This window comes from Phalaenopsis equestris, unplaced genomic scaffold (assembly GCF_001263595.1).
Source record: "Phalaenopsis equestris unplaced genomic scaffold, ASM126359v1 Scaffold000572, whole genome shotgun sequence".
Taxonomy (NCBI): Eukaryota; Viridiplantae; Streptophyta; class Magnoliopsida; order Asparagales; family Orchidaceae; genus Phalaenopsis; species Phalaenopsis equestris.
Window position 1 is genome coordinate 991805 of NW_018165012.1, and position 20522 is coordinate 1012326.

Here is a 20522-nt window from a genome sequence, read left to right on the forward strand (position 1 = left end):
TTCCTGGCACCGAAACAGTGCTATCTACAAATCAAGCTCCTTTTTTCATCCATTTTTCAAAACAGTGACAGACAGGGCACCCGAAACACTACTATCTACACACAGGGCACTCTAAACATTGCAATCTACATACAACACACCTAAAACAATGCTATTTACATACAAAGCACCAAACAAATCGCAAAACCATACACAGAAACAGAAAATCGTAGAACTTGCAAAATGCACAAAATTCTCACAATAGTCAAAGAGGAAAATGAGAAAGCTCTGCTTGAAAAATGAGACAAATTCCACAAAATTCTCACAAAACCCTATATAACGTAAATGAGAAAGCCACAAATCACAAAAAGTAAGTCATTTCATAAAAAAATGAGCATAGTATTTACATATCACACACAATTATCAGAGATTTGATGGAAAAGAAAGAGGAGAAAGACCAGTTTCACCTTTAAATGCACGAGAGAGGCGCGAGAACGCTGTAAAAATTTTGCAAGAGCGATCGAGAGGTACATAGGGCAGAATAAACACGAGAAAGGGAGCCACAACGAGAAAGGCAAAAGAAACCTGAGAGAGGGCCGCGGGATAAAATGCACGCAAAGAAACGTGGGCCGCGGAGACGAACCCGTGGCCGCGTTTTAACATAAATTATTTACGAACGCCGCCGTGCCACTGTTTCCAAACGGTTGGGTGCGTGTTTTCAGAACACAACGCGCCAAAAGAGCTGCCCCAAACCGGAATAAAATTTGAGCTCAAATGATCATAAATTTAACTCTTAAGTCTTATACAATATGTATGGAGCTTTATTTTAATAATATGGCGACCTATAATTAATAATTAAATTGACATAAATAGTTATGTAAAATACATATAATATAATTTCTATTATAAAATGCCGCGGCGGGACGGACCCCGCGTTCTGCAGTTACACGCGAAGGAAAGCTTAAATGGCCCAAAGCAGTTACTGCCACTATTTTCGCTTCTCCCCTCTTCACAGTCCTCGCCAACATCATTCTTCTTACGAGTCTCCGCCATTAGCTTGAAAGAAGGATCGGTTGAAGAAGATTAGAAGGACGAGCGCGAATCGAATCCTCGGGAAGAAGATTAACCAGATTTTTTGTGGAGTTTGATCCCAACGGAAGATACGGAAGGGTTTGTGGCTCCCTCTTCATAATGGTGTCTACTTTCTCCTTCCATCTCCCTCTTCCTCACATTTTCTTATCTGGTTTCTCGCACTACAGCGACATTCTCGGCAAGAGAGCTACAAAACTGTGTATCGCCTAATGTTTGATTCCTTTTAGGCCTCTACCCCTCTCGCTCCGAAAGCCAGCAGCCGAAAGCCTCCGTCGCTCTCCGTCGCGGAAAGCCAGTGGGACTCCATCGCTCTCCGTCGCCGAAAGCCAAGAGGCCCTGGTAATGCTTATGAGGAGCAGGATACCCTGGTAACACTTATATTCTTGATCTGGCTTTCTCAGTACGAAGCATTCGTTCTTCTCTTCCCCATGCCATCTGCTTCTTCGGCATTCTCGTTCGGATCTTCCCCCTTTTTATTTTATTTTTCCTCGTCGCCCAAAAGGGAGAAAAGAGATTTTGATCTCTGATTTTGATTTTCTTTTCGGAATGATTTGGTTTCATCAGATATAGGGCATTTGATGAATACGATAGGATCGAAGTTGCTTGGACCCCGGTTAAACTTCATGATTTCTTTCAGAGACCACAAGATTTGGCGAGGCATACATCCTGCTCAGACCCTGCTTTGATTATCCTTTGATTACCTTATAGTGAATGCACTAATCCTGCTCATATCTATAAGAAAGTTTTTTCGGGGAGAGATCTCATCTTGTTTAATGTTTAGCCTGTAAAAAATCATGATTTCTTTGATTCATAGTATTTGAATTAAAGAAAATGGGAAGATATATATATATATATATATACCGCTCAATTCTTATGAATTTACATATATATATATATAACAACACAATTGTACAGGTTCTAATTGCCTTTTGCACAGCTTTTCAACCGGAATGTCCCATTGAATACGTCCCGCGCTTTCTCCTTATCAACGGCTACTATAAAACCTGGGCCACAACCAACGGATAGGATAACTACACGTCATCATATACATACATGGGCCCCATACTGTCCCCACCTATATCATCCCTTCCCGTCCTTTTTTCGCATGATTTTTTTTTTGTTAGTCCTCGAAAAAAAAAAGTAAAGAATGGGCTTTTTCTATATTTTATTTAGAAACATTGTTCTCTGATGGTTTTCATCTCCGAGGATTATTCGCATTTTGAAGGCAATGCGATTTATCTCTGATCAATATGTTTTTTTTTGCTTTTTCTGAATCTTGATTTTCTTTTGGTGCTGTTGCAGTTCCGATTGAACAGAAGTACCGCAATTCATTGAGCATCACGACTAAGGGATCGGTGTTTCATTGATCATCATCATAGAGATAAGTTCCGACGAAAGAAAGTGTTTATAATTAGTTGCATTTGAAATTACTTCAACAGAATAAGCGGGATAAGGGCTTGATCATCAATGGCTACCCAAGAGAACATGTTCTCTAAATTTTTAGAGTTAGTGAAGTCATTGTTACCTCGGCTCTCTGAGCCTGCATATGTATCTAAGGATTTTTGGATGCCCGATAGTAGTTGCAGGGTATGTTATGACTGTGATACACGGTTCACCATATTTGTCCGTAAGCATCACTGTCGGTTATGTGGTCGTGTTTTCTGTGGAAGTTGCTCTGCTAATTCTATCCCCATACCTTCAGCTGAGCCAAATAGTAGAAGGTTGGATGGAGACAGGGTTCGTGTCTGCAATTTTTGCTTCAAGCAATGGGAGCAGGAAGTGGCAGCGGCAGATAATGCTATAGAATCATCCAATGCCGACATGGATAATTCATATTGGACAACGAGCATGATAAGTACAAGATCCAGTGGCACCCCTGAGAGCAGTACCATGACTATTGGTTCCATGTTTTACTCTAATGGACCAAGTCAACAAACTCTTTATTGGTCTAGCCCCAGCTCTGTTCGATCCATGATAGTTGAGCCTGAGGATGGTGAGCATGATATTCTGATGTTTGATTCGCATGCTAATTCCTTTGTAGACAAAGGGGATACTTGCCGTAATCACTTCAGTTATTGCAATATTAGGTAGGTTAATTTTGTGCTTGAATCTTGAGTCACTAATAACTTTAAAGTTTCATCATTTCTTTAACAATGAGGAAAAATTTCTGCCATTTGACATATCTGCAAAAACCAAATATCAAGCTAATTAATAATTCATCTCATTTGTAAGTTTGGTTGTTCGGTAGATCATCCAAAGAGTGATCTTTATTATTACATTAGTGCTCTCCATATTAAATTTATTTCATTTCACGTATCCCTGCAGTTTAACTTAGCAATTCCCACTGTACATTAAGCTTTACATGTATGTATTCAATGATATAGTTTTACAACCTAATACATTTAGATTCCTCTAGCACTTTTCCCTTTATGTATAATATAGATAAATATTGTTTGCCAGATTGCTTTAGTAAAAAAAAATCCAACTTGTTTTTCATTAATGTTTCGAACAACGGGTGTTTTTTCATGTGAGGAAGATTTGGTATTCAGCTTTAAATAGTTTGATTCAATGTAAGTTCTAACAATATTCTTATTTAAAAGAAGACAAGCTCAAATAGTTATCAATTATTTGGGCCCCCATTATGAGGTAAAGTAGCAACAATGGAGAGATAGTTGGACGGGGTTTACATGGTGATGTGAATTTGTGAGGATTTCTCAATAATAAAGGAGGAAGACTTGGTATTCAGCTTCAAGGAAGAGACTAAATGAATTAACTTAGTAAAGAAAACTTAATTAGTGATTAGGTTTATAATTTCTTAAGCAACAAGAGGGAAAATGTTTAGATAGGGATGAAGGGACATAGTGCTATGTAAATCTCCTACTAAATGTCTACTTCTGAAACTTGGCTCTTCGAAGACTAAATATTGGAATTATACCCTTCTAGATAGGAGATTCTTTCTAATTACACCTATATGGATTTTAAAAATTACGATGTCATGTCTTTAAATAATGCAAGCTAGAACTATTGATAGAGAGTAAAATTGGGACTTATGATCTTGCCCTATTGACAAGATGATCTAAATGCGTATGAGGGTCAATCATATGATGTAAACATATAATATAATTTTAGATCTACATGTTGAAATTATTCAAGCTATGCTGTTTTAAGTACATGGACTAGGCACTTACTGTCTAAGTAGAAAGCTTATAACCTAAGTTACATGGCTTAATATCATAATATCACTTTTAAGTCAACAAATAGTCAAAGTTTCGCATATTTATCTATTACACTTTCCAGGGCATATAAAATAAATACATTTTTTTATTATATAAAATTAGGTTGTTGTTAGGGGTGTAACTGAGCCAAGCCGATCGTAAGCCAACCCGGTATCAACCAGATAAATGAGCTATTTATACCCTTAGTTATTGCATAACCCTTAATATTACAACATTTATTGCAAAAATGGAATCACAATTATATTCCAAATGAATAAACCCTATGTGCCTATTATGAGAGTAACAAGACCAATGGAGATCCTAGGGTGGAGATCTACAAGGAAAATAGAACCTAAAATGGCGCATACATGTGCAAATGTGTATGTATATGTGCATGATTGTAGATTGCAATAGTGCAAAATGCACAATTTTTCTAATCTACATATCAAATTTAATTTATATAATTAGGATTATCAAATAACATGAATATGTATTTAGCTCATGAGACAGAGAATCAAACCCAAGGAAATGTAATGAGGTTTTGAGAATGAATGCCGCTAAATCTTCAATTGTCTCGCTACCATCCCTTCCAAATTCCATAGTTTAAATGTGATAACTACACGTTAGAAAAGTGAAAATATAATAATTTCAAGTCTTCAAATGCATAGGTGAATTGTTGACCATACTTGAAATGCATGCGAGGTAGCATGTTGGATTTAGGGTCTTGGCAATTTAAAGCCAACAAGACCAAAAAACTATTGGGCGTTTTCACTCAATACGCATCTACCCTAGGATTCTTTTGACCTGTGAGCTAGGAATCAGCAGATCGGTGGTGTTGAAGTCAATGTATGGTTCTTGGGTGATGAATTTAGAGTTGGCAAGCATCTGTAGAATTGCAAATGAATTGAATTCTCGACAAGTTACTTGTGGATTGGCTCAATAAAAACTCTTACATGTTTGTTTAATTAACTAATTTAACAACCTTGAATATCTAAATATTTGGTTGTTAAGTGATAAGCTCGAACAACTTGTTGCTTGATTCCTTTATGCCCAATCAAAATCTCATTTAAAGCTCATGAACATGTTTGTTAAGAAGCTTGATTAAAATTCGATTAAAGTTTGATATAAGGCTCAATTGAGGCTTGTTTACTATTGTTCGAATTCCATCTTTTATTTGGACATTTAGTCCCATACTGTTATGTTATGATGTTTTAAATATTACTATTTATAAGCTATTAAAGGACTAACTTGAATGATTGAGCTTGTAAACCATATGGTATTATGGGATGATGCTCAAGATCATTTAAAAAATAATAATAAACTTTTGAAAGATTTAAAACTTGTTAAATTAAAATTATTTTTTAAACTCAATTAGACTGGTTTGTCATGACTCACTCGTATGGATCACTAAGGCTAGTCTATGATCCTAAACGAGCTGCTAGTTTAAAGTTTGTTGATTAAATATTGAACTAAGCTTGAGCTGAGCTCCAACTACGGTCAAACAAATATGTTAATGAACTGAGTATGAACACTATTACAAAGCTTGAATATAGCTTGACTTGAGCTTGAACATGCCTTTAATAAATAAGATCAAGCTTGCATAGCCTCCAAGTAGGCTCAACTCGGTTCATTTATGGCCTTAGATGTGTGTGAGCTCTCGCAACAAGTGTACCATGACTAATGTGCCTGAGTGTAATGGCTAAGTGTCATTTCTCGGCGGCAAGGGATCATTTTTGCTAGACGTTCAAAATTGGTAGTTTTTTAGACATTTGGTGCATAAGTATTGGCCAACTAGAGAGGTCGGGCTCATATTTACTGACAAGTCAGAGATGACAAGTGTGCCTAGTATATGTCGAATGGAGTATCCTGGCCTCTTACGTTGGGCAGGGTTTGCCTATTTCCAAGCTATCCTATTAGAGACTAGAATTTATTATAGGGGTATTTATTGCCTTATGATGATGGGCAACAAAATGATTGTCGTCTGAAAAACCCAACGATGTTGCAGGGGATAATTCAAATTGCTCACACAAAATTTTACAAGAAGAAAAAAAGAGAACACTTTGTGTGGCCTCACCATAATGTGAGGTTTATTTGTGTCAAGTGGAGAATCGACGGGCTGATTATACTTGGTGGTACATGTAAACACTGGTGGTTCCTACTTACCTAGGGATGAGCATCTAGCCAAATGAAATTAGGTGGAGAATGTGATGGTGACTGGAGTCTAGGTGGTGAGAAGGTGTTAAAGGTGCAAACTTATTGCTAAGTGGAAGGAGGTTGTGCAGTAGGTGTGCGGTCAAAAGGAAATAAATTGGTGGCACTTTTAGAGGGTAGGAGAGGTAGCGACCAGTATGTTTCAACAACTTCAGAGACATCGGTAGAGTCGTTGAAAGCATGAGAAGGGAGAGAATGCCCTTTTCATTTCCTCGAGATATTGTAATGCTAGAAGCCAAGGATGTGAACTAAAGAAACTCTAGTCAAATGGAAGCTAAAGATCATTAAGAACCAAAAAGTGGTGGCTTTGTCTACCACACTAGGAAATGCTTTATGAAGAGTTAATTGGAAAGAGGTAATTGACAGGTCTAAGATTTTATGTGCCCAGAAATGACTAGTTGGTTTTCCAAAATTCATTTATGCTTGAAAATTGAGGTTGGAGAGAGAAAAAGCTCTTGCTGTATGAGATTTGAGGACTTTAGGGCAATTGAGGGTTACTTAAGATATAGACAATGAAGATGGGTGTTGACAATTAGAATCATTGCTAAAGCTATAGTAAGGACATACGTGGAAGGATTTTGTTTTTTACCTCACTGAGGTGCACAAGAAAGGAAGAATTCAATGCCATACATGAGCAAAGTCAGCAGGTCGAAGGACTGGTGATGAGTTGATGGGTGTTGTCAGCTTAAAGGATAACATGATAGGACAAGTGACCGTTGGTGAGTAAAAAAATTACGAAGTCAGGTGCTAATAGTTTGTCTGTGTTGCCAATTCAAGTGTGTCAATATGTCAAGGGTTACACGACTTAATGCGAATGCCAAATTACTAATTGGTAGCTAGTTCACTAAAATTGTATCCAATTAAAATAGGTTGACAAGTAGCCAAATGGTTGAGAGGTCAAAATACGTGAGTGGGTTTAATGCATCAGGGGATCAAATGGTCTAATTGATTTGTCAGGAGCAAGCAAACTGGTTAAGGGTTGGCCATTTGGTCGAGTGGTTGATAGGTCCTGAACACGCGACACATGCTAAAAATTAGGGGCATATATTCTAGAATTTTGTTTAGATTTAGATCATTAAATCAACTTATAAGAGTGAACTGGCCTTGAGTAAGTTTGAAAAGGAGGTCAGCAAGCCTGTCCATATCACGTCTGTCATAAAGAATTGTTTTCACTTAATGGCCATGTGCTAGTACTATATTTATATGGAAAATAATTTGGAGATTATTGAATTTTGGTATGTGATATTAAAAATGCATGATGATGAAGCTAGGACATTAAGAGGGCCCATTGGAAAAAGGAATCCTAAGTCGATGATTATACACAATGGCGACTTGAAGTTACAAAGTTAAATAACCCATATTAAGTGAATTCACATGCTATATGAAGTGACATGATGTGCTGAATTAGGCCGAGTGTTGGGTAGCATGACTCATACTAGATGAAATTATATGATGTGTCTGCGACAATTCTATGTAATACCATAGGTATTAAGTGGTATGAATCATGCAAGGTATGGTCATACCTTAGATGGGCCTTGTGAGCTAACCACCCCCTCATAATATGCAAATGTCCAACATAAGCGCATGTGGATATGTGCTCATGCAAAGACCTCAAGCATGCAAATGCAAGTGCACATGGTTTTATGCACCATGGCATACAAAGATACAAAAATGAAGTGCACAAGGTGTCATGCAACTTAAGAATGTGGGGACATATGCTCATGTAGAAGTTGTTAAACATATGAGCGCAAGTGCACAAATGCTATCTAAATATTGACACGGGCATTTGGAAAAATATGGTCATGTAAAAATATTAAATGTCTGAATGTAAGTGTGTTATCTATCATAAGCAAATGAGAGAATATTCCCATGTAAGACCAAATCAAATATTTAAATGCAAATGTTCCATATGATGTACACATGTATCACACAACATGATATTACAAACAAGCACACTAAGTTGGGCATTTACCAAATCGCAAGAAGAATCTTGTGTTTTTAATGAAGAAAGACGTAGTTTTTCCGACAATGCTGATTTTTTTAAAGGTTGTCAAAGTTTGTTTTCATAAAGTCCAATAGAGTTAGTGGATTCTTTTTAGTTATAAATTTGATTATAGCTAATTTAGTTTCATTGCCATAATTTGGAGAAGCAAAAAATAGTTATATTGTCATCCTTATGTCAGGTTTTGAAACTTTGAGTTTTTTGGATTATTTTCTTTTATTTTTTGAAATGTTGTACTCTTAAGGGTTTTCCTACAGATGACCTTCAAGTGTTATTGGAATTTTAAAGTTTATGCGTTTTATCTTGGAGACTTTTTTAAATGACAGGTCAACGGATGACAAATTCCTCACATTGTTATGTTTCTTTTGATTTTTTTATTTTTTATTTTTGTTGTAGTTGCAATTCCAATTTAAAGTTGGGCATTTTTTATTGATTTTGAACAAAACTAAGAAATTTTTTTTAGCGTTAATGCTACAGGGATTTGTATTGTCTTCATCAGCATTTCTTTTAGATCAGTTCCGAGGAATGAAAATGTTTATAATCATCTGCATTTGAAAATGACTTCAACAAAAATGAGTAGAGTTAAGGTGTTTGGTCATCAATGACAACCCAAGGGAGCATGCTCTCTAAAGTGTTAGAGTTAGCAAAATCTTGGTTCCTTCGGCCCTCTGAGCCTGCATATGTATCTAAGGATTTTTGGATGCTCAATAATAGTTGCTGGATTTGTTGTGACTCTGACACAATTCGCCATGTTTGTCTGTATGCATCACAGTAGGCTATGTGATTGAGTTTTCTTTAGAATTTGAACGACTAATTTTATCTCCATACCATCAGATGAAACAAAGAGTGGAAGGTCGCATTGAGAACAGGTTCGTTTCTGCAGGTTTTGCTTCAAGTAGTGGGAGCAAGAAGTGGCAGCTAAATCTAATGTAGTCCAATATTCCAATGTTGACTTGAATAATTCCTCTGGACAGCTAGTATGGTTAGCTATAAGAACTAATGGCACCCTTGATAGTAGTACTAAAGGTCACATAGTACCTAAATCGATAATTCCTCTGGACAGCTAGTATGGTGAGGTGTAGAAACGAACCTGGTCTTCATGAAGGAAATTTAATTTTTGAAGTTTTGAATAAATTATTATCCAAAATTCACAATTAGATGATCTTAGCTCTAACCTAGGTTTGTTTGAATTATCTTTTTAGATAATAATTGATTCAAAACCTTAAAACAGAATTTCCTTCATGGTTTAAAATTGGTTCAAAAGTTGTCTGCAAATTCTGTTATTTAAAAAATATTTCATTTTTTATTTTGTATCCCCTTGAACTCCTATAAATTGGTGATGGAAGAGAGGCATGAATTGCATGCATGCTTGAGAGCTATAGTTAAACAAAAATGGTTAAAGCTAGATGGAAAAGAGGCTTCTTTGAGGAGATTCTAGTTGGAGATCTTTTGTCATAATTTTTCTCTTTGTTCAACTTCTCCCTTTTTTGGCTATTGTAATTATATTAGACAAGGTTTTCGTATTTGTTTGGCTTGATATTTTTGAGAATTTTCTTGTGTGACATTGAATATACTTGGGTTTTGGGAAGAGTGTTCTCTAGCGCCTTACTTTTTTGGGCATTATTTTCCCTTCTTGATAATTATCAGATCGTTTCTTCTCTCTTATTAATCTTGGTCTATTTTTTGTCTAATCGATATAAATTATGGTGCCTTGCTATGATATTTGGCCTCGTTGTTATTGTTATGATATTCTTTTTCATTATTGAGAGCCACTTCCATATAAATAAATACAATTTTGTAATATTTGTGTATTAATGGAATGAAGTAGAAAAACTTCTTGATCAGTTTTGATATTATTCTCTGAAGATATCAACTTCCTTAGAAATTGTTTTCACCGTTCTTAATGCAAAGGTGTAATGTGCAGCAGTAACTATGATGATGACGGAAATGTAGAATGCCAGTCTAACTCTGGAGCACAGCATTTCCAGCATTCTGAGGAGTACTATAGTAGAGTTGAATATGACAGGATCAATCATGATTTTAATATAAATGAGGTGCTGCATGACGAAGAAGATGCTGCTTCCCAAATGGTTTTCTCTCCAGTTCTCGATGGCATAAAGTTACAGGATTCTTTAAGCAATGAAGTTATTGCAGAAGCTGAACCAGATCATAGTGATGTGTGTGGTTTGTCATCCATTCATGGAATAGACAGTGTTGATGAACCTGTAGATTTTGAGAATAATGGATTACTTTGGCTCCCCCCTGAACTTGAAGATGAGCAAGGCGAGAGAGAAGCAGGTTTGTTTGATGATAATGATGATTATTATTATGATAACACTGGAGAATTGGGCTATCTCCATCATTTGAGGAGCTTTCACAGCCGTGAATTCCATACAACAGATTGCTTGAGTGATGAGCACAGGAAAGCAATTAAAAATGTCGTTGAAGGACATTTTAGAGCATTGATAGCTCAACTCTTACTGATTGAAAATCTTCCAATTGGTGAAGAAGGTGACAAAGAGAGCTGGTTAGAGATTATTACATCATTGTCATGGGAAGCAGCAAAAGTTCTTAGGCCGGGCACTAGTGAAGGTGGAACGATGGATCCTGGTGGGTATGTTAAGGTTAAGTGCATTGGTTGTGGTCATCGCAGTCAGAGGTAATTCACATTTCGAGTTATTCTTAGTTATTTGATGTTACTGATTCAATTATTTGAAATAAGCTCAATGGTTTCGGTGCTTGTATATATTAACACAATCACACTTGAAAAAAAAAATACTGAATCTTTTCTTCGTCATAAAACAGAGGCTTTATGTTTATGTATTACTGATTGAATCTTCTTTCCCAAGTATTTTTCCATTGAGTTTGAAAATGTTGCTTTTATAATTGCCAAACAGCTTGAGATTGATCATGAAGTTTCTTGTTTGTTTTTCTGTTTAGCATGGTGGTAAAAGGAGTTGTTTGTAAGAAGAATGTAGCACACCGCCATATGATGTCTAAAATTGAAAAACCAAAATTATTAATCCTTGGAGGTGCTCTTGAGTACCAGAGAGTAAGGAATTCATTTTCATGTTTGGATACTTTGCGGCAGCAGGTGTGTCAACTGTGTATACTTTCATATAAAACTAAAGCAGGCTTTATTTGCTCTAATTAATTGCTATCATATAGGAAATGGACCACTTGAAGATGGCAGTCGCAAGAATTAAAGCTCGGGAGGCCCAAGTTCTTTTGGTGGAGAAATCAGTGTCTCGTATAGCTCAAGATTATCTTCTTGCAAGAAATATTTCACTTGTTTTGAATATCAAAAGGCCCATTTTAGAGCGAATATCGTGCTGCACTGGAGCTCAAATAGTTCCTTCTATTGATAATGTATCATCATCTAAGCTGGGGAGCTGTGATCTATTTTATGTAGAGAAGTTCTTGGAAGGGCATGGCACTGCTGTGCAGGGAGGGAAGAATATGTTGAAGACTTTGATGTTCTTTGAAGGATGCCCAAAACCTCTCGGCTGCACTGTGAGACAATTTTAAATTTCAAATACTCTATTATTTTCTCTATTTTTTATTGTTTATGTTACCATTTCTAAACTGTCACATGATAATTATTTATAATAGGAATCTGTACTAATTTCCATTATTATATTTCCTTATGATTTTTGAGAATATTCACTATAAAGAAGGAAGTGGCTAGAAAACTTATTTTATTCATTCCACCAATGACTATTAATTCTTTAAATTACCTAGAGAATTATTAAAAATTATAAAGATTTTAAAAATTAAAACAGCTGCTCAAAACTTTCTTTCTTGGCCGGCAGGAGAAGGGAGCGACCCATAGTATTCCCTTTTCTATGTTAAACAAATGAATATATGGTATATATTTTCTCTGATTTAACATATGAATCCATGACTTTTGTCATTCCTTATTTAGTAATCTTCATGCTGCCAATTTTGCTAGCCCCTAGATACTTCTCAACACTCCCGTTCAAAATAAGTGGTAGAAATCTATCATTAGTAGTTTGCCTATTGAAAATCAAGCATACAAGATCACAACTCATGTATGGAACGTTTGTGATTTGTTATGACGCTTCATGAAAAAAAAAATTCTTGTTTTACCTTATTTTTCAAGTAATTTTTATATTTAATCATAGAAAGGGGGAACCAAGTTCGTGAATTATGCTATTGCTGATCATTTAAATCATGAATTGAATGATTATATCAAATCTTTATCAAAATGACAAGTCATTAAAATCCATCAGAGAGAATCTGAGCCTGCTCCTTGAAATACCAGCACTAAAACAATACCTTACTGAGGATAAACAGATAATCTTAAGTAACTAGGACCTTGATAATGATTTTGATGATCTTGTTTGGTATCTTCAGTGAATCTATTTGTTTTTAGATTATCATACTATTGGCTTGTCTTCAAAGAGGAACTGCTTTACTTTGATCACCATTTTTGGCTCTCAGCTACATGGCTTTCCTACTAGGTTATGAACCTATATAAACTCTAAACAAAATCATTTGATGGCTTCGGTTATGTTATTACAAAACTCTAATAATCCATTTTTGGGGCCGTAGGTGTGACTACACAAGGCAGCTTGTTGCAATAAAGATGTTATTTTATTGAGTTTGTCGGGTATCTTTTATGTAATAACTCAAATTATAGTTTTTTTGTCTGTGTTTTAATCCACATTCTGGTCCCTCACATTTCTCTTTTTCCTTGAAAATTGAAATTGTTAAGTATGAATCTCTTAGTTTTTTATAATGTTGATTTTGCAAATATGTCAGAAGAGTAAAATGCAGTTTTCTGATGCAAATACCTTGCTCATGCCTAGATTATTCTCAAAGGTGCAAATTGTGATGAGCTGAAGAAAGTAAAGCATGTGGTCCAGTACGGATTTTTTGCTGCTTACTATCTAGCTTTGGAAACATTGTTCCTTGCTGATGAAGGGGCCCATGTACCAAAACCTCCATTGCAGTCTCCAGTGACTGCAGCTTTACCAAATAATTCATCTTGTCTTAACAAATACGTATCCACAGTTCCTGCTTTTGCAAACAATTCTATAGAGCCAGCTGTTAGTAGCAGTGGCTGTACTGTCATAAACACACAAGATTCGTCAAAAGCAACTATTTCCAAAGAAAAAGAAATACAAATATCACCACCACTGCCTTCCAGAAGTGCCAGTTTCCAAATGGAAGATTGCACCTCAAGCTTTATTACTCAACCTGTTGCCAGTGGAAAGTTGCATTCATTCCTTTCAAACACTTCTTCAGATAGTCTACCCGCGCAGTTTGCAACTGAGAAGAATAATTTGTGTTTTGGGAAATCTCACTTTACTGAAAAATCCACAAATGTTGTTGAAGATCATGCCAATTTTGAACCCGTCTTCCTAGAAGATAATTTAAAGAGATCAGAGAAAGGCTGCAATCAAGTTGTTCTATCTGATGTACTGGATTCAAACCGGCTTAATATTGATCTACAAGAAACGGCAATGGTAAAGTATGAATTTTCATCATCTCCTTCAGATAACCAAACCATTTTAGTTTCTTTATCAAGCCGTTGTGTGTGGAAAGGCACGTTTTGTCTGCGATCTCATCTCGTGCGGATTACATACTATGGTAGCTTTGACATGCCTTTGGGGAGATTTTTAAGAGACCATCTATTTGACAAGGTACGCATGACATGTCTTTTGCTATATAATATTAAATTGGTTGACTACATTAGAAACTTATTATAACCCCTGCTCATGATAGAGTTATCACTGTCCTTCATGTGAGATGCCCCCAGAAGCTCACATTCAATGCTACACCCATCAACGAGGAAGTCTGACAATATCTGTTAAAAAACTTCCCCAGTTTAATTTGCCCGGAAAACGGGATGGAAAGATATGGACGTGGCATAGGTGTTTACGATGTCTTCGGCTTAATGGTTTACCTCCTGCAGCCACAAGGATTGTAATGTCAGATGCTGCTTGGGGTTTGTCTTTTGGAAAATTTTTAGAGCTTAGCTTTTCAAATCATGCAGCTGCTAGCAGGGTCGCTAGCTGTGGTCATTCTCTTCATCGGGACTGCCTTCTATTTTATGGGTATCAACTTCTCTCATTTATTATATTTCTTTGTTTACTTCCTCTTTGTTCTTTCTCATTGACTAGCAACGCCACTCTTAATTGATCAGGTTTGGAAAAATGGTTGCTTGCTTTCGGTATGCATCAATTATTGTTCACTCTGTTAATCTGCCACCACATAAACTTGACTTCAACTATGAATATCAGGAGTGGATGCAAAAGGAAGCAAACGAGGTCTGGCGTCCATATAGAAAATATTGCAGAAAGATTTTTTTTTTTTTATTTGAAGAAACCATTTTTTTTGTACCTTTAAAGTTATCATGCACTAACTATTTTTAAATACCAGGTCGACAGGGGGAAAGAACTGTTACTCTCTGAAGTGTTAAAATCTCTACCGCTGATTGCAGATAAATGGAAATCCTTGAAGTTTGCTAATGCTACGGCGATAAACCCAGAGCCCAGTCATCACTTTCATGAACTTGAAGAAATGTTGCAGCAGTTTAAGGAAATTTTTGAGGTATGCGAGAGCTGTTTTTATACTGCCATTTCGGAGTTTTAGTTATTTACTCTTTTATTAGCATTTCTGTAACGAGGCAAGGGAATTTGTTTCAGGAATCTCTAAATAAAGTGCTTAAAAAGGACGTGAAGAATGGGGAATCATTCATTGATATTCTTGAGATCAATAACTTGAAGAGGCAGTTGGTCTTCCAGTCATATCTTTGGGATCAACTTTTGTTATTTGCTAGTGAATCAGATAATCCTCGGGATTGTCTTAATGGTTTCTTGGTTAGTGATACACAGAAAATCTTCCCGGACGAGAAGCTAACAGATTTAAATATAGCTTGCAAAATGGAGAGCAGTTTAAACAGTAACAATACTGTTTATTCAGATTCCAGAATAGATATAATCAACAAAGATGGAAATTATGTTGATAGCCTTGTAGAGAAGCAAAGTAAACCGCTTGACGAATCAAATCTCACTCTGCAGAAAACAGAAACTGATGTTGACACTTCAGAATGTGAACAAAATAAGGCCAGTCTTTCTACTAGTGTAAGTGAGGATGATCAGCTAGATCCTCTGGATATGGTTCGTGGGGCTATCTGTGATGTGAAATTTCCACTATTGGCCAATCTTTCTGATACATCTAAAAAAAATTGGACCTGTGAATATGACCCTGTGCTTACAGGTATTCTGGACTCATCTGATACGGTAGATGCAGCAGAACCAGTTTTAGCTTTGGAGGATACTGAAGAGAAAATTGTAGCCAATGTACCACAGTCTTTAGCTTCTGTTGTACTTGATAAGTTGGGGAACAGTGCAGAAGAGTCCTCAAGCTGGATTGGATTACCTTTTTTCAACCTCTACCATTCCTTTAACAAGAATTTCGGCAATATTCCAAAATTTAATGCTCTTAATGAGTACAATCCTGTGTATATTTCTTCATTCTTGAAGTTGGAGCATCAAGGTGGGGGGAGGTTGCTTCTTCCAGTTGGAGAAAATGAAATTGTGATCCCTGTTTATGATGACGAGCCAACGAGTATCATATCTTATGCACTAGTCTCCACTGACTATCATATCCAGATGTCAGATGACTGGGAGAGAACTAGAGAAGTTGATTCTTCATTTCAATCGGCATTAGGTGACTCGGTCAACCTTAACTCTTTTTACTCAGTTAATGATGTCGCCTTTGAAACATTCCAAAACTTTGATTCAACAGAAGAGGGCATAATGTCATTGTCTGGGAGCAAAAGCTCATTGGATCCACTTATGTCTATAAATCGAATGCATGCAAAAGTATCTTTCGAATCTGAGGGCCCTCTGGGAAGAGTCAGATATACTGTGACTTGCTATTATGCTATGCACTTTGATGCTTTGAGGAGAAATTGCTGCCCATCTGAGCTAGATTATATAAGATCTCTTAGTCGTTGTAAGAAATGGAGAGCCCAGGGAGGCAAAAGCAATGTCTTTTTCGCTAAATCACTAGATGATAGGTTTATCATTAAACAGATCACTAAAACAGAAATTGAATCCTTTATTGATTTTGCTCCTGGGTACTTCAAATATCTCTCAGAATCCATAGCGACCAGAAGTCCTACATGCCTTGCAAAGATTCTCGGTATCTATCAGGTACATTTTACTCATCTTTTAGAATATTTTTTTTCTTATTAATTTCATCATAGGGTTTCCCTAAGAGGACAGAATTGTTATAATTGCTAAGTCTAGCCAAGTTTAGCTGATGGATAATTCTATAGCATTGAATATTCGTGCTAACTATAAGTGCGTGACACATAAAAAAAGTTAGAAATCATATTTGCATATTGAGACAGTCAATAATATTTCATATTGACATTGAAGGGGAGTAATCTGGGTTCAACCAATCAAAAGTAGAGAATTTCAACCAATTAAACGTAGAGAATGAATCAAGACATTTGGTATTAGTCCTTGTCTTAAATAATGATTTTGGTTAATCTTTTCTCATTAGATTTGTTTTAAAATTATCATCTTTGTTGCAAATGAATTTGCTTTTTTTTATTATTTACTATATTTTCCTGTGGCCTTGTCATTGGGTCAATTACTGTGTCTTTTTTTTTTACTTTTTTGTTAGACATGATGATTTGCTGCTTTTCTTGAAGGTATCAACAAAGCACTTGAAGAGTGGAAAAGAGACAAAAATTGATGTACTGGTCATGGAGAATCTTTTGTTTGGACGAAATGTAACAAGACTATATGACCTTAAGGGATCTTCAAGGGCAAGATATAATCCTGATTTAAGTGGTAGTAATAAAGTACTACTTGATCAAAATTTGGTTGAGGCTATGCCAAAAGCTCCGATTTTTGTGGGTGACAAGGCAAAGCGTTTATTGGAAAGGGCTGTTTGGAATGATACATATTTTCTTGCAGTAAGTTGGAAAGACTATTGATTTTCCTTAAATTTTGGAGTCCCCTTTATCTTTTCAGATGAATTTTGCATTTAAATGTTTGTTTTATGGTTTCTCTAATTTTCATATTGTGCAGGTTCTACATCACACACACAAGCATTGTAATCCATAACATAATTAATTACCTACTTGAGGTTCAATCTCTTAAAAAAAAAGGAAAAAGGAAAAATAAAAATCTATTTTCATCATCAGAATAGAAGTGGGTTTTTCCTTGAAGCTTTTGTCATTTGGACAACTTATGATGCAATTTGAATTTGATCAGGCACTTTAAATTTGAGTAAGTTTTATAAGTTGTCAAAACAAATTTTAGTGATAGTGTGGAACTTGGTGAATAGCAATGCTAAAAGGCTAAAGGTGCCTCGTAAATTCAACCATGCTTGACCTGCATAAATACTAACAATTGTTAGAGCCTTAAAGGCGCCTTGACTTGATTGCAGAGCTGTTATCATTAAAATGGTCAATGCTAATGCTAGAAGACAAAAAACACATTAGATCCTTCATAACTATTAATATAGTTATGATTTATGATTTTGATAGAATATACACGAATAGATGGAATTTATTGCATTTTAGAACGTTAATATAGAATAACAAATACCATAAGTTTTAGTATATAGATTGCTGACTTCAAAACTTCATTTTTATTGAATAAGTGACTGATAGTTCACAAGTAACCTAGGAAACTTGGAGTTTACTTCTTATCAACTCTAGTATCTTCAGAAAAAAAATAAATAAATAAGTGGGGGGTGTTCAAATCGCTTTTCTCTTCTATTTTATTTGCAAGTTACTTAATATGCTGTTTTCATTGCAGTCAATAGATGTAATGGATTATTCTTTACTGGTTGGCGTTGATGAAAAGAAGCAAGAATTAGTTATTGGCATCATTGATTTCGTGAGGCAATATACATGGGACAAGCACCTGGAGACATGGGTCAAAGCCTCAGGTATTTTGGGCGGGCCGAAGAGCGGACCAAAGCAATACAAGAAACGTTTCAGAAAAGCAATGTCTGCTTACTTCATCGTTGTCCCTGATGGGGAGCAACATGTGTGTTTGAATTGATTTCATGGTATATATTTGTTTCAGGAAGTAAGAAAATCTCCCTAATTTCCTCCCATTCGAATGTATCTTGTTTGAGAAAAATGTCAAAGTAGTCTTAACGCATTGTAGGGGGGAGTCATTTTAGTCCCAATCTATAGAGTTGTTAATTTAGTCCTCAAATTCTTTTAAAATAGGCTGACATAGTCCCCACATAGCACTATTAGCTCCAATTTAAAGAGTATGGGACTAATTTGACAGTTTTATAATCTTTGGGGCTAAAATGACCCCATGGAAACAGAAAGAGGTCTATTTTAGCACTTGTTTTCCTTTGGTCGTTTTACCTTCTCATATTTTTGATCTCATTTTGATCTGCGTCAATCTCTATTAAAAATAGGGTGTTTTCCTATGACAATCATGAGATCCTAACTGCAATCCTTTTTAACCTTTACCTTACTGAGTCCTGGGAGCTCGCCTAACAGATGACACCTTGACTTCAATTCTTAGTTCTTAGTTATACAATTTTTTTATTTTAATCTTTTCTAAAATTGTTCTGTGAGGTAATAACTTGAGCAACATGGTTGTAATTTGGGTATTTGCTTTTAGTGGGAAAATTTGTAATCATTATTCTTTTCAATGTATATAAAGTTATATTTTTCGAGTTATTTGAAATCATTATCTATGTTTTATATCTGCAAAAACTAGATTTTGTGAGAAATTATCTTATTAACTCACTTCGTTGAATATTTCTCTCTCTATGTGCAAGATAACATTTTTTCTTCATTCAGAAATATTTGTTGTTTGTTTGGCACTTGCATATAATATGTTTTTTGCCAGGTTCACTATTGAAAATTGAAATAGCTGTTCCTGTAATAGCTTTGTTTGATATCTAGACATGAAGCTGTTATGTTTAGTTTATGTATCAGATAAAACATGAGAATGATGATTACTGTATCAATGGAGAAGAGAAGATAAACAAGAAAAGCAGCTAGAGATAGAGAGAGAGAGATTGCATTCTACCATCTATATCTCTATACCATCTAGTTGTTGCCAGGGCAATCTGGGCCCTTCATCATACCCCTCACAGATCAAATACCCTTGCTCATCTCTGTAGCATATTACACCACTCTCTTTGTCCTCAAAAATCTGCTTGTTGAAAGCTTGAATCAGCCATTTCAAATAATGGATTTAGCAGTAAAAATGTTCTGCTGAAGTGGAATCAAGTTCACCTTGATGACTGGGTTAAATTTCTTCAGAGAATTTGATGCAGTTTGCAGCCGGACGTGGTGATTTGTGAGTATCAGGGATCTGGTGGTCGCCAGAGAGTTCATGGTAATCGCCGGCGAACTCGGGGCTGTTACACGTATGGAGATGTTGGGGAAGAAAGGTGTGATTGCCATTGATGGATGCGGTGATATCTGTTTGTTTAAGAATTTTGGAGAAGAGAAGATGGAAGGGTTGGTTTTCATTAATAAGATGCAAGGTACCAGAGAGTTGACTTGAGTTTATATTTGATAATTTGTTTTTAGGAGTGTTGTTTATGATGATAGAATCTTGAAGTAGATGGGTATAAAATAAAATAAAATTTTAGGTGGAATATTTGGCCAAATTTTAGTTTATTTAGATTTTCAAATTTTTTTGATACATTTGGAAAATATAAATTATTAATCATTTTTTTAAATACTACTCATGTCAAAGTTAATCTAAAAATTTTAAAATTTGAAGACTATCAAAAAATTGGAACGGAATGCAAAGGGCATGAAATTTGAAGGAATTTGATTATTTAGTTATTAAATATGATCATTTTCTTAATAATTCTTTTATTATTATCACAACTGCAGTATTCAAAAAATAAGAGAATCGAAGAAAAAAAATATATATATCATAAATGTGTCAACATGAATCTATGAGTAAATCTAACGTATAAGGTGACGAAAATGTACAATTAAGAAGGGCCCACTGATGGAAGATCAAAAGACCCACTTG

At 35.6% G+C, this 20522-nt stretch overlaps 2 protein-coding genes across 5 annotated transcripts; one reads left to right on the forward strand and one right to left on the reverse strand.

The window, feature by feature from the left end:
* The first annotated feature begins 896 nt into the window (after window positions 1–896).
* On the forward strand, window positions 897–19141 carry LOC110029427 (1-phosphatidylinositol-3-phosphate 5-kinase FAB1B-like). Of its 4 annotated transcripts, none has more exons than XM_020731713.1 (13): window positions 897–1173; window positions 1299–1439; window positions 2374–3158; window positions 10424–11158; window positions 11440–11593; window positions 11668–12012; window positions 13332–14168; window positions 14251–14582; window positions 14672–14795; window positions 14908–15078; window positions 15174–16688; window positions 17195–17461; window positions 18312–19141. In XM_020731713.1, exons 3-13 carry the CDS (start codon window positions 2539–2541, stop codon window positions 18558–18560), a joined length of 5349 nt encoding a protein of 1782 aa, XP_020587372.1. In that variant the 5' UTR covers window positions 897–1173; window positions 1299–1439; window positions 2374–2538; the 3' UTR covers window positions 18561–19141. The 4 variants fall into 4 exon arrangements, with proteins under 4 accessions (XP_020587372.1, XP_020587375.1, XP_020587373.1 ...); XM_020731716.1 differs by having other exon boundaries at window positions 10427–11158; XM_020731714.1 differs by having other exon boundaries at window positions 897–1149; window positions 1239–1439.
* A 227-nt stretch (window positions 19142–19368) lies between these two features.
* On the reverse strand, window positions 19369–20055 carry LOC110029451. The gene is made up of 2 exons (XM_020731755.1): window positions 19766–20055; window positions 19369–19682 (listed from the first exon to the last, which is right to left on the reverse strand). Exons 1-2 carry the CDS (start codon window positions 20003–20005, stop codon window positions 19560–19562), a joined length of 363 nt encoding a protein of 120 aa, XP_020587414.1. The 5' UTR covers window positions 20006–20055; the 3' UTR covers window positions 19369–19559.
* Window positions 20056–20522: the final 467 nt, after the last annotated feature.